A 14,746-nucleotide genomic window follows, 5' to 3' on the forward strand; every position below is an offset into this window, starting at 1 on the left:
GGGGCATTTGGAAACCGGCTGGCAGGTCAGCACTGCGGAGGAACGCTGTTGCCACAAGATGGCGATCTTCAGATCAATGTCAAAGCCGCAGTGGGAGAAGAGGGGGAGAGGAAGGGGGGGTTGAAATCTTGGCCTTTGTTCCCCTTGCGTTCTAGGAGCTGCACATTATATTATTTCACTTTCCACGCTCAGATTTGTAAAGGTAAGGTGAAGCCGATTGCTCACTCCTTCACGGAGAAGCCAGGAGTTTCTCTCTCTCACACACTCTCAAGGCTGACTACTCCGGACTTCCAGCGCTTCCATAGGGTGAGTATTTCCTTTGAGGCTAAGTTTGGTTGATTAAAGAGGAAGCAGCTCTTATCAAGGTGCATCTGGAGTGACCTCTAGGTCTACTTGCTCTCGATTAAGTCTTTTCACGTTTATTTTTATTTCTTTTTGGAAGTGAAACTCCAAGGGTGTGGTGTCTTTTCGGAAAGCCAGTCATTAAAAGGTTGGCTGAGTGGAAAGTATTGTTTTAAGACTTGCTAAGTTTAGAGAGCAACTATTCGAAAGGAGTGGAGAAAAGATTTTCAGGTTGAAGGTCTGCCAAGCAGTTCACGCGGTGGTGAAACAAGCGTAGGTAGGCCAAGACGGAGGCTTTCTTATAAAAGCTGCATCCCTGGGAATACAGCACAGTATTATGAATGTCCACGTTTGTGTGGAGGACGCTAGGTGTCTTCTATCAACTAGATCTATAGCGGCGTAGACTGAAAATGGCAGCTATTGGACTTGAGCTGTGGTTTGCTCATTCCAGTTTGGCCGAGTTCGCCCGCCTATGGTTGGTTTACAGCGATATTTATTAAATGCCTTTTTCTTCCGAGGCAACGTCACTCTCCTCCACTCTAAGCAGAAGAAGCTGGAAATCGATATAGCTGGATGTAGAGTAGAAGCTCCTTTCGCTTAACACCCCCACCTCGGAGCGATCTCATGTAAAGCCAATTCCTGGGTGGAGGTTGAATTTAAAAGATCTCTTGTTGAGCCTGTCTCTATTGATCTGCAGTGTACTTGCTGCAGAGATATTCTGAGAGCAGAGCTATAATCTGGAAGGCCTAACCCTTGTAGATAATAACAGGAAATTTGCTTAACCACTTAGAGCTGCGGTCATCAGCCTACTTGCTGCAGCGAATTTGCAGGGATCTCGTGTTAGGATTATGAGCGGGCCAATTACTTAAGTAGGACTGAGGGATACCCAGTTTACCTTTACTATACAACATCCAGAGGGGATATTCTAAAGCGCCTGGGATCAGATGCTAACCGTGAAGTGTAGCACCCAGGACAGATTAGGAGGAGCAGTCCTGATTTCTTAAGCAGTCGACGAGCTGACCTTGGGATAAATTACAGATTACAGATGCTCGGGATGCGTTTCCCCTTTACCCCACTCAGATAGGCCCAACTTTATTCGAGAAGTCTGCCTGTGGTATTAATAACTTCTTCGGCTTGCATTTTTTGGTCCGAGTCATGTGTGTATGCTAGAAAGTCTTGAGCACGCACCGCTGCTACTGAACTGTGATTTCTGAAGTCCAATGTTAAAGCTTTACTCGGTTATTATGGTGGGGTGGAGGCGGCCAGGCGGGAAGACCGAGGGAACTTTTCTCCAGTGTTTGTGGAAACAAAGGCAACCGATTCATAGGAGGAAAACGTTCAGCCCAACAACTTTCTTGCATTGATTTAATCAACTTCTTAGGTCTCATTAGCAGATCATGTCACCAGTTACCTCGTGCTTCTGTAGTAATAGCAAGCATGGTGTCCTCTTTTCCAAGGGAACTTTCCTCTAGAGCTTATGGAAACAAAGGCAACCGATTAACTGGAGGGAAACGTTCAGCCCAACAACTTTCTTGCATTTATTTAATCAATTTCTTAGGTCTCATTAGCAGATCATGTCACCAGTTACCTCGTGAGTCTGTAGTAGTAGCAAGCATGGTGTCCACCTTTGATAAAATTTTAAGCATAACACAAATGAGAGGTCTTCCCTTTCATTTTAACAAGAAGAAGAAAGAAAAAGAAATTAGCAAAAAATGAATAAATATGTATTCAGAAGCATACTTTTTGGTTTTGATTGCTTCTCTTTCATTTTATCCAAAAATATAAATAATAAACAGGTTTCCACAATGGTTGGTCTCTGAATATCCTCTGGTGGTAAAATTAAGTTTGCTGTAGATGTAGGTCAGAAAGCAACCTTCCTTGTAGCTGTTTCCTTATATTCACTCTTCCCCACCCTCTTCGATTTCTAATAAGCTTGGGATAGTGTGCTTGGGGGAAGAGGGTGATAATTACTCTGAGTTTATAATATGCTGCGATTGCTTTTTCCGCACACAAGCCCGCCTAAGGGTCTTTAAAGAGGCGTCTTCCACTTCGACGTCTCCTTCGGATATCTAGTATTTCCCATCCCACCCCAAATCTGTGCAAAGGAAATGCCTCTGAGAAGGAACAATGGCCGAATTTCAATATAATTTTATATTATAATTTTACGTTGTAACTTAAAAATGCAAATACTGTAGATATCCCTCCGCGAACAGCTGCTGCCTCCTAGTTTGAAATAGTGTACCAAACTCACGTTGAAAGGAAAGGAGAAACATAGGTTCAAACATGCGCCTCGCTTTGACTTCAACATGTTATTGCCTAGCCTAAATTATTCGAAGGGATAAATCCAACTTCGCTGGAGTCAGATCAATGCACTCTCTCCAAATTTCGTTGCTACATGCACAACATAATGCGCTACTAGAACCAGACGGAAATCTATGACGGAAAATGCTAGATATGTGTCTGCTAGCCTGGGCCTAGGCTTGCTAACCCAGAATTGTGTCGCATTAAATTCAATAGGGCTCAAGTCTCAGGTTAAGTGTGAGCAGGATTGTAGTATTTAATAGCTTTCTTATGCTCCGGATACTCTAGCTTAGGCCTTGGAACGGCCTTATTTTGAATGTGAGCCCCACTGAGACCTGAAAAGACTTGTGCTCTGCTCCCATTCCTTAGGAGACGTTGATTTGGGAGAGATGCCCTTGACTTCAACTGAATTTACGTCCAAGTAAATACGCATTCATATACGTCTGTGGTCCCAGCCACTCTCGCGCGGAAGGATGTCCTATTGAAACCAGCAGGACTTCCTTCCCTACCGACGCGTTTAACACTGGGGTGCCAGGCTACGATCCTGCGCTCGGTTGCCCGCACATAAATCCCATGCCTATCAGAGAGAAGAAGGAAGGTAGTCACCAGCAAACCGGTGAGCAGAATTTCAGCCAGACCAGAATCCCAGCTGCCAGGAAAAAAATGGGTTTAAGGTGCAAACGAAGTCCAAATTTTAAAGGAAATAAATCTCCCAAACCCGATCGTCGCTCACTCTTTACCCTTCACGCCCTCTCCCCCCTTCCCCCCTTTCAACCTGAAAGAATTTCGAAGCGAAGATAAAAAATTACTTCGGTAGTCGTTTGACACCTTTTCTTGGCGCAGAGATGCAGTTATTAAAACGCCTGATGGAAAGCCGCCTGTTTAGAAATTTTTCCAGAGGGAAAACTGCCTTGGCACACAGTCACATTCTTGACAACTGACACTTTTAATATTAAATAAGTGCGCACTGATTGTATTAATTTGGGTGAAGATTTACAAAATGCAATCTGCGGCTATATATTTAAAGGCAGGCAGCCTTCCGACTCCCATGATAGCTTTTACACTTTTTCCTTCCTCTCCGCGCCCCGTCACCGCCAGCCCCTTCCCCGCAAAACCTCAATTTACCCATGTCAGAAATATAAAGCCCGTTTTAATTAGCATACAAAATAGCATCCCTTTCTTAACAATGTTGTACCTTTTTAGTTCCTCCTGGAAATAAGTAGTGGATAAATCATTCTCTTCAGCGAGTGGGATTTTAAAGGAAGAGAGACCGAAAGTAGTAGGGGGGGGGGAATCCCTCCTTCGATCTAACTTGGCTTAAGTTATTGTGTCTTACTTAGCCCTTCCAGTCTTTTTTAATTTTCACTTCAAACTCATAAAACAGCCTAACGACTGTACTAATGCAGGCATTATATTTCTCTTGGACCAATAACTGTGTTGTTGATGTTGTTGTTTAAAAAATTAATAGGATATCGGTGACTCCGCAGTGTACAAGAGCTCGTCTCCCCACCACTCACCCCAAACTACCAACCCTTTGGGTGGCTTCTGAGAGCCTTCGGTCCATTCCATAACTCAACTACGGAGACTCTAGGCTTTGCCGACCCACACGCTCCAGCGCAACCTGGTTGTAGAGCTGGTTGGTTGTTTGCTGGTGCTTAACCCGCCAACCCTCCACCCACCCACTTCCCAATCTCCCAGACGAGTTTGTTGGCAGCAGCAGAATGAAAAAGCAGTCATTTCTCTCTCCCCGCCCCCCCCCCGCCCTGCATAATAGTCTCAAGAAATGCTATAAAGTCCTGGTTAATGTCCGAGACACATTGTTAAGTGTTTAAAATGTTACCGCTACACACAATGCACGCCAAAGTAGTTTAGTTTGCTCTAGAATTGACCATTATCTTTTATAGTTAAAAATCAAGTGCACATTATTAGTTTTACTTCACTGGCTTTGACGATGCTTTTGGCCTTGTTAGCGATTAAAGAAAAAGGCGCCGAGAGCCGAGTTCACGAGCTCCTCCTCGCGCGATCCAAAAGCTTCCCCGAGTCAAATGCTAGCCTTCTCTTTACCATTGACCTCCCCGGGCTTCGGATCCGGCCCTGGGTGCCTTGACCCTCAAAGCCCAGACGCTTTGGGTCCCACAAACGCAACCATAAAAGGGGGCCCTGGATATGAGAGGCCGCTTCCTTATAGTACCCTTGATTGCAGAGGGTGCGTGTGTGTGCGTGTGTCCAGCTGCAAGCGGTTCTAACCTGAAAGAAAAGAGGTTTCAAACATCTTTTCCTAGCCCCGCTCCTCTGGTTTCGACTGTGGGTTTCCCCTTCGATTCTTCTCTTGAATCTTAAGAGCAGAAACCAAGTCTTGCTGGGATGGATCCGACTAAAGGTCCAACTGACCTCCAAAGTGGCCCACGGGGTGCCCCTGGACCTCTCTGAAACAGGACACGGTCAGTCAGTCGCCCCTGCACTTATGAAATGCGCATTCCCGTATCTCCAGGATTTTCGCCTTCGCTAGACTCACGAATCGGCTCGACCTTCTTTAAAGAGAGGAATGGCTGAAGGGAATTCTTTCCATTGGGATATATAGATTCGCAATCTTTTTATTTAAACTGGGGGGGGTGATTATTATTTTTAAACAGACTTCTCTTATCTTTCCTTTCTTCGCCAACGGACCCTTCCCCAGGTAGACGGCTGTTGTTATTGTTGTTGTTGCATAAGTAGCAATATTTTTTGGATCTGGCAGATGAGGGGTGAAGGCGGGGATCAACACACCGCACAGAGGGACGAGATCCCCCCTCCTCGAAGTTTTGATCTACCTGATTTTAGCCCCTCCAAGTCCTGGGGAAAGGAAGGTGGGCCGTGCGCGCGGGTCCCATTTCATTGCACGGAGATCTGCTGTTACAACTCTAAGCCCATTGATAATAGGTTTCCAATGTGCTAGCCCATAAAAGTGCTCCTTATATGGCATTAATTTTGCTAGAAGTCATATTGCCCTCCTAGGAATCTGATAAGAACTTGTTCCTCACACATTAACACAGTGTAAGTTAAGTCGAGTTGGGGAAACACGGACAATATTACTCCAGGGTGTGGGGAAGGCGGCTCTTCTTATAGGCTGCTGACCCCCTGCTTCTGGTTGTTCTGCCTACATGCTTAACTTGTGCTGGAAGCCAGCAGAAGTGAAAAACCCAGGGTGCAATTTTTGGCTGGTGGAAGAGGAGATGATAGGTGAGGGTGATGGGTATGGCGGTGGTGGAAGTGGCTTAAGAAGAAGGACGTCTTGCCTGCCCATAAAGATTTTACGGGCCCGGCAAAGTTGCAACAATCTCTGCCAGGCTTCCCATCCGACAAGCCAGAAACCTCAGGAGGCCCCTCTTCGCGTTAACTTCCCTAGGAGAGAACTCACGTTCTGTGTCCTGTTGCCTTCTGAATGTTTTAGAAGCTAAGCGGAGGGGAATCCCAAAAGGAAGGGAGGGAATTTCCCCACTTTTGTAGGCAAAACCAGGGCGTTATTAGGCACGCGAGGCTTGGCAGATCAATCCTACCCCACCCAGCCCTCCGTGGTGTGGAGAGGGGGAAATGTGCGGAGTGGCATATGAGTGGCATCCTTTTTGCAGGACTCGCCCTGCATTGTATGAAAGCCAAGGGTAAGCCGTGCCAGAGAGAGAGGGTATATCTGAAAGCCACCCTCTCTGCTGCACTCACTACACCGAAGGCTTGGTCAGGAAAATAAGGCAGCGCCTTTGCCTCCCGATTCCCTTGGCATTCTTAGCGCTTTTGAGGGCTTTATGGACGAGGGAGTGGGTGCCAAAACGGAACCGAGCAGAAGATTTACAGCACAATATTGAATTGTTCAAAAGAATATTCCTACTCGCTTGGGAGCAGAGACAGGCGATCATTTAAATCCTACCAGCTGGGGCGGTTTGGAAGAAGAGATACTTAAGGCAGGGATTTGTAACCTTAAAAAAAAAGTTAAACAAATATTTATTTGTTTTATTTTCTTGAAAAAATAATAATTCTAAAAGACTCCATGGACAATAAGAGATGTTATTTCTCCCAAGTTTTTATTATTTCCAAACAACGTGTGCCAAGAATATGAGAGACAAAGAGGCAGAGAGAGAAGTGGAGTCCTTATTTCGCTCCCCCCCCATTATAAAATCTATCTATCTGCCCCCGTCTGCCGATCTCACTCTCTTGTCTGCTAGTTGTCTACCATCTCCGCCACAATTACGAACTGGCTACACAGTTTTGTCTGACAGTCCTTTTTAGCCTTTTATGGGTTGATAATGAAGGTATTTTGAAATAATTTGCTTGTGGCGCACTTTTGAATCTATAGTGGGTGTGTGATTGTTATACTCCCCATTGGGGGGGGGGACCAAAAACGAACACTACCCATTAGAATTTAATGTTAATCTGAGGATATCTCGCATCCACTTTCTGTGAGACCTTTTGCTACCCTCATTCCTACAAGACACACCATATATTTCTGCTTCGCAAGACCAGATACGGAAGACTTCAATACAATACTTGCTTACTGGGTCAACAAAGATGGGCTCTTATAGTTACTGTTGCTTCTGCGGCGCTAGACAGGACTATTATTTCACAGTGGCGCTCCTCAGCCTCTCGGCTGAGGTTCACTTCTGAGGCGGCATTTCTATATGCACACTTAGCTGAAAGTAAACCCACCCATCCCATACTGGACACAGTGGGACTTGCTTCCGAGTAAAACACGTATATGCCAATATTCAAAGATGGGAGCCAGGCTTGAGAATTTTCTTCATTAGTGTCGTTGTCATCTTGAGGAGACATTGGGTGACTTTATGATGCCCGTAAACCTTCAGGGCTAGTGTGGATGTCAGATTGGTTTAGAACTTCCAGTGGCCCGTGATGCCATAATCACCACCACTAAAAATAGGTAAGCAAATGCGTGTCCCAGGGCTTGACAATAAATACTGAGGCTTGGTGGTTTTATTAATTTCATCACAGCCATGGGCTGTATGAGATGGGATTGGGAGAGCAAAAGGGGGAGGGGGGGAAATGTTGGTGGCGAGGTGGCAGAAAGAGAGAGAGGAGTTGGAATGTTGAAAGGTTCACTTACAGCTCGCTTTATGACCTAAACGCTTAATATGCTCCTTTGCAATTTTATATTAGCACATATGCTTAAAGAGGAAGCCTGGCTAAATTATGGGCTGAATTAAAATCAGGCCAAATTGTTTTTCTATTGTTTGACTCCCCTTTCTCCTCCGTATGCGCAAGAGCCCACGCGCGCCTTTCCCCCTCCTTTGCTCACACTCAGGCAAAAGGCAGCCTATATGTGGCAACATCAGTTGTACCCCGGGTACCTAGGCAAGGGCAGCTATGTGGCAACATCGATTTTACACACACACAGAGAGATATAAAATTCAGCAGTGGACCTGAGAGCAGCTCATTGCCTACGAAACCAAACGGGGAGGGGTTGCTGGCGAGGGCTGGGATTCCATTGGCTGCACGCACTCGCCGTGGCGCGGGGGTATCTCTAATCATATCCAGCATGTTTTGCACAAGAAATGTCAGCCAGAAAGGGCTATCTGCTCTCTTCGCCAAATTATTCCACCACGGCCATGGCATGCTCGGAGAGCCCCGCTGCAAACTCTTTTTTGGTGGACTCCTTGATCAGCTCAGCCTCGAGCAGAGGGGAAGGCGGAGGAGGAGGAGGCGGGGGCGGCGGAGGAGTTGGAGGAGGCGGAGGCGGAGGAGGCGGCGGCGGCGGCGGCTACTATCCCAACAACAGCGGTGTCTACCTGCCACAGGCGTCCGATCTGTCCTATGGGCTGCAAAGCTACGGGCTTTTCCCGGTCCTGAGCAAACGCAATGAAGGCCCTTCTCCAAGCGTGGCGGCGGCTTCTCACGCCTACATGTCAGGGATGGAAGTCTGGCTAGATCCCCCCAGGTCCTGCCGCCTGGAAGAGCACGAGAGCCCGCAGGCGACCTCCTGCTCCTTCGCTCCCAACATCAAAGAGGAGAGCTCCTACTGCCTCTATGACGCCGAGAAGGGCCCCAAAGAGGCAGCGGCCACCGACTTGTCCGTTTTCCCAAGGCTGAGCTCGGAGGTCTGCTCCATGAACAACGTGACAGCCGCCGGGGTGCCCGTCCCAGGCTACTTCCGCTTGTCTCAAGCCTACGGTACTAGTAAGAGCAGCGGCAGCAGCAATGGCAGCAGCTACAACAACAGCAACCACCACCATCAACATCATCACCAACAGCAGCAGCAGCACCATCCGGGGCAGATGGTAGTTCCTTCCCAGTTCGCCCCGCAACCTCAAGTGCGCTTTGAAACTCCGCCAGCGTTGACTCCTGCAGTCCCACCGCCGGATCCGGGGAGAAAAGACAGCGAGGATTCATCCCCACCAAGCACCTTGGCTTGCGTGGCCCAAAGGGGTGAGGAAGAAGGGCAAGCTTCCTCTTCGGCCCCCGAAGAACTCTCCCCGGCTCCTTCAGAGAACAGCAAGCCCTCTCCAGAGAAGGAAACGCTAGGTAAGCAAAATAAATAAATAAATAAAATTTGCACTACTCTCTACCCGCCTAGCTCCCCCGCCCCCGCGCACGGCAGCCGGCCCCACTGCCACAAAAACCAGGAGGGTTGGGTGGGTGGGATGCGATAAGGGGGTGAGAATCGCCCAGAATACTCGAAGCCCCCTTCGCTGGCCAAAATGGCCATTCATAGAGCGGCTTAGCGTAACCTGCTGAGCTGCCATTCATATTTGGAAGCTGGGATGCTGTAAAGATAAATAAATAAATAAATATTGGCATATCCACCACTTCGAGTTTATGATCCGTACAAAAAGGAAATAAAATAAAAGCTGAGTATGGGTAAAATCCTAAAGCAAAAGCACAGAGGGCTTGAAAAGAAACAAAATAGGAAGAAAATGAAAAAGAGATAAATACAGCTCTGTATTTCCTCGCCCCAAGTGATGCTGAGGTAACTGCAGAGATAACATAGATGTTTGTAAAGCGTCCAAAGTAAGCAAGGGGCCAGCGCCAATAAATAAGCCCATTAACAGGCTAAGTTCTAGTTTACGATCCTGGATGCCTTAAAAAAAAGCAGCTGGGTTAAAATTCTCTTCTATGAAGCACTATCAAATTAGACTGCTGGAGACTGCGCTGCGAGAGGCTCTCCAGAGCGCTACAAGGCTTCTCTGTTGAAATATACTCAGGGTCATTGGAATGAATGGGAGCTCTACAAAAATGCCAGAGTTCCTGATCGGAGCTCAGTCATTCATTTCAACGCGCGGGGATGGCGAGTGGCTTTTGCAGAATAATTTTCCATTTCATTATGCCACTAAAGGGAATAAGAAAATAATAATAAGAGCTTTTAGTTGTTGTATCTCCCACAATTCTGAAACAGGACGCAATGAAGCATGTTAAGTGTGTACACATATATGCATATGCATATCGTTATCTAAGTGCACACAGAGAGAGTTGGGTTTCCCGTCCCAACCCCACCTCCAGTTACATGTACTTCCAAAAAATAAAGAGAAACACACATGTGCTTTTAAAAAAAAAAGTGCATCATCAGTGTGTGCTAAACCGCTAAACTGCCCAACGGTTTAAATTTAATGAATACATCGAATTTGGAAACGCACAGCCCGTTCCTATGCATGCTTGTTTGCTGCATCACTGAATTAAACGGGCTTGATTCTCAGTAACGCAACATTCCTATACCCGCTTACCGCGAAGTAAGCCACACTGAACACAGTGGGACTTACTTCTGAGCGAACATGCCAAGGATTGCTCTGGAAGGGTGTGTGGGGTAGCTTAGATGGGATTGCAGTCCTCATTCGCCAGAAGTATTAGGCATAACAATTCGAAAAAGCCATCCAGGTTTGTTTGCTTTTTGGGTGTTTTTTGTTGTGTTTTTTTTTTTGATCGAGCGCTTCAGTGGCGTTGACCACATTTTTGAATAATCTGGATTTAGGGGAGGGAGCAGGGGGCGGTCTCGGAACGAGTGTTTTGAGAACAAACGGCCAGAACTGAAGCAGGGGCAAAACCCTGTAAGACGCCACTGCCAAAGGCATTTGTGCGCATCTGTGTCAACTCCAAAAGCGAGCCGGTCTCTCAGACCAGCGAGTTACGGCAAAGTCAGGGAGTGTGTTGCAATGCTCGCTCTCCTTTGGGGGCTACCAATTTAAGAGGGACCCGGACAGGAACCCTGAAGGAAGGCCAGAGTGTCCTTCTCAAATTTATATTCGGTACTAAGTACAGTACGGAAGTGTCCCCCCACCCGAGCCCCGCTACGCCGCCCAAGTTTTCCTGGTGTTCTGGTAACCTTCCCATTTTTCTTATTTTTTCCTTAAAACTAGGCAATTCAAAAGGAGAGAGCGCAGCCAGTTGGCTCACCGCAAAAAGTGGCAGGAAGAAGCGATGCCCTTACACCAAGCACCAAACTCTCGAGCTGGAAAAGGAGTTTCTGTTCAACATGTACCTGACTCGTGAGCGTCGCCTAGAGATCAGCCGCACAGTCCACCTAACAGACAGACAAGTCAAAATCTGGTTTCAGAACCGCAGGATGAAACTGAAGAAAATGAACAGGGAAAATCGAATCCGGGAGCTCACAGCCAACTTCAATTTCTCCTGATGAACCCTAGGCACGCAACTTGATGGTTTAAACAGCTAGGACGGTTCCACCCCCCCCTCCTCACCCACCGGTCTCCTCCCCACCCCCTAAGCCTCTAGCTACTCGCACCTGTGTGGGTTCAAGCCTTTCAATTACATCCTCAGCCTCTCCATGGCCTCTTGGTAATTGATTTCGTTGGGATGAAGCCATAACTGATGCACACTACCCCATCCATGTCCGCTACTGCCCTCAGTGCATTCTCGGTTCTGGAAAGTCTGGCGCCGAGGGGGGGAAAAGGGTTTTCAGAACCCTAGATGCCTATTGTCCCCCCCTTCTCAACACCCCCTCCTCAAACTCCATTTTCAGAAAATTGAGCCAAATCAGAATGAAGGCAACTGGCGTTCTCTCCCACCGCACTGTAGTGATAGCTGGTGTTTTGGATCTGGGCCGAGGAAGTTTTGAATAATTAAAATCTGGCCACGCCGCTGCTTAATAGGAAGCATGCTTCTAGCCGATCCAGATAAAATCAGGTTATATAATATGGCGTCAGGAGCCAAGGCTGGCGCACTTATATGTTTGCTTGTGCCCAATCCCCCGCGTACTCAAAAAAATCTATATTTAATACGTATTACAACTTTTAAAATTGCCACGAAAATGATACCTCTTCCCCCTCCTCCCCCCTTCCCCCCCCAAAAAGGAGAGAGGAAAGTCTTTGTCTCGCTTTATTGGCTAAAATCTTACACTTTCTGGTTGTAGGTAATGACTTGAGGTAGTTTTTGCTTTGGATACCTTTGGGTTACCGCTAGTTACGCTTGGCAAGCACATGAAAGGAAGGAAGGAAGAAATCTCCTCGCTTTGGAGAGGAGAAACGACTTTGTCCACGGAGAGGTGTGTTATTCTATGTATATTGGACCACCAGAAGAATTTTTTTCCCTGTCTTGACTGTGGGGGACAGCAAGGGAGATAAAAGTTTTTTCCCTGGTTTCCTTGATACTGTGAAGTTACATGCGTTGAAAAGGTCAGGCGTGTAGTGCAAAGAGAAGTTTTTTTAAAAAAGAAAAAATATCTATGAATACAGAATATGTATAAATGTCTATTAATATTAATATTATTAATATTATTAAAATGCCGATACTGTTGCAAGCAAAGCATTCTGTAGCGTTATTCTCGATGTTAGCTCTATCTCTCGTCCATCCCCTCCTTACCTTAAAACCAATTAATTGTAATGCTGCCCTGCATGGAAGTAAAGCAACACACACACACACACACACACACACAAACCCCACAGGACAAAATGGAGACGTTGTTTATGTTTCTCTTGGAAGAAGAATAAAAGGCATGGAATGAACCACCCTCTTTAAAAAAAAATACCTCGTTTGTGACTGTTTATTCTCATGGTCCTACTTTCAGATCTCCAAGAACTTTTACAACAGGAATAGTTTGCCCGAGCCCCCTGCAATTACTTTAGGAATCTATTTAAATATTACCTAGACGGTCGTAATTTGTCTGGGCCATATAGCAATGGTGCTGTAAGGTTTGTCGGCTTTTGTTCAGTTTTATGACTTGCTAGTATATCTGGATTGTTGCTGTCTTGGACGAGTGGTTTTAGTTGACTGAGGAGCTGCACAGGCAGAGGAAGCCAAGGGCTATTTATTTGCAAAGCTAGAGGACTTGGGCTTCTCTTTATTTATTTATTTATTTTATTAAAATAACTCGCTGGTTAATTCACGAGGAAGGATCCACTTTTATTTTTTATTTTTAAACCAAACAAAACTACCCCGCTAGACGCTCGGAGCTCTTTTCAACTCCAGAGGAAAACCTAGATGCCCCACCCCGCAAAAAAGACGATTCTGATAAGGTGAGCACGTGGGAACGAGGATCTTGAGCCTTGTTCTCCTTGATCGATCAGCTTTTCCGCCATGATTTTTCCTCCCCTCGCTACCTGCCTGCTTGCGGATGCGCTTAAGCGGAGAATGTTTTGGCCTTAAGGTTCTGTATCATTGCGCGTTGATCAGCTCCAGAATCCAGACAAAGGCAAATCGGGTGGGGAGGGAAGAGAGAGGGGGAGATTGGAAGGGGTGGGAGTGGAGACGGTGGTGATGATGGGAGCCTGAAAGGGCTGTGTAGCCATTTCTTTTTCCAGACTTTGAACCCGCGCATCTTGATCGTCTCCGATAGCCTATGTATACAAGGATTCTTGCCTTTCGAGGCCTGTCTGGCCCCGCTGCCCCTTTCTCTAAGTTGCATTTTAAAAATAAATCATCCCCAATTCGATCCGTGGCTAAATTAGAGAACTATGATGGAACGTAGAGAGTAAGATTAAACGGAGTGACTTACAAAGTGGGCACAAAGGCGGTTTTAATGATTTGGCGGGTCCAGAAGAAGAGAACGAACTTCATTTATAAAAAACAACAACACAAAGAATGTGGAAAGTTTGTAGACCGAGATGAAGACTTTGGTGGAGAGGGCGGTGGGGGGGGCAGTGGGAAGGGTGAGGTCTTGTTGCTGTTCGGTTTTGCGAGGGGAGTGGGTTTTTCCCACCCCCTCGGAATCTGTTTCTTTTGGGCATTGGTGTCTCTCCATATTTATTCGTAGCGGGATCCTGTTTCGTAAGGAAAGCGGCAGTGGGGAGCCCTCTTAATTAGGAGGCTGAGAACTGGTCGGTGGTTTAGGTAGTTTCATGTTGTTGGGGCTGGATCTCAATCTCTCTCTACAGCACGAAACTGCCTTAATTACTTCAGTTTGAAATCATCAACCGGGTCTAATAAGAATAAGCGCCGGAGTCCATCCGTAGTAGTAATAGCAATACAATACTAATAATACCGCCTTTTACTGAAGAAATCTGGGAAGCTGCCATTCCTCGGCAGGCGTTAAGTCCCAATGCCATTGGCTTGCCTTCTGCGCGCCGAAAAAACCCGCGCCTTTCCGGCTGCCCCTCAATTAATCCATTTCAGCCAAGGTGGAAGAGGGGGGAAATGTTTAAAGGCGCTATTAGAGGAGACCTTCAAACTTAGCTAGGATCGGTTGTCTTCGGGTTTTCTCATGCAGGTTTCCTTCAAGGTCAGGTGCACTCTGCCAGTTTAGGAATGTCCAGATTTTATTGTCTAATCCCTATCAATGGATACTTTGATTATTGTCGCTGCTGTTGCTGGTGATATTATTCGCAAAAAATTCTGTTGCACTGCTGTTTTCCTCTCTATGTATTGGGTGTGTTTCAGTTACTCCGCTGTAAAGGGAGAGAATCTGGTAGCAATTTCCAGCCCTGCTTACTGGTTCTCTCTCATTATATTTTATTGAGCTATATTGCGTTATGAGGTCTCGCCGCCCGTCCGTTTGCGCAAACACACACACACACACAGAGAGAGAGAGAGAGAGAGAGAGAGAGAGAGAGAGAGAGAGAGAGAGCGCCCTTGCTCTCCCTCTACGTACAGTGGTGGCCTTCAGAATCACCCTTTTTTCTCTCTGCTCTTTCTCCCCCTACCCCGAAGCTAGAACAGTCCTTCCAATGTCTGCAGGGAA

The 14,746-nt window shown here is 46.6% G+C and overlaps 1 protein-coding gene across 1 annotated transcript; it reads left to right on the plus strand.

The window, feature by feature from the left end:
- The first annotated feature begins 4,150 nt into the window (after positions 1–4,150).
- On the plus strand, positions 4,151–12,375 carry HOXA10 (homeobox A10). Its single transcript, XM_035129094.3, has 2 exons — positions 4,151–9,147; positions 10,974–12,375. The coding sequence occupies exons 1-2, from the start codon at positions 8,181–8,183 to the stop codon at positions 11,246–11,248; spliced, it is 1,242 nt and encodes a 413-aa protein (XP_034984985.2). The 5' UTR covers positions 4,151–8,180; the 3' UTR covers positions 11,249–12,375.
- The last annotated feature ends 2,371 nt before the right edge of the window (positions 12,376–14,746 follow it).

Source organism: Zootoca vivipara, chromosome 11 (genome assembly GCF_965207765.1).
Source record: "Zootoca vivipara chromosome 11, rZooViv2.hap1.1, whole genome shotgun sequence".
Lineage (NCBI taxonomy): Eukaryota > Metazoa > Chordata > Lepidosauria > Squamata > Lacertidae > Zootoca > Zootoca vivipara.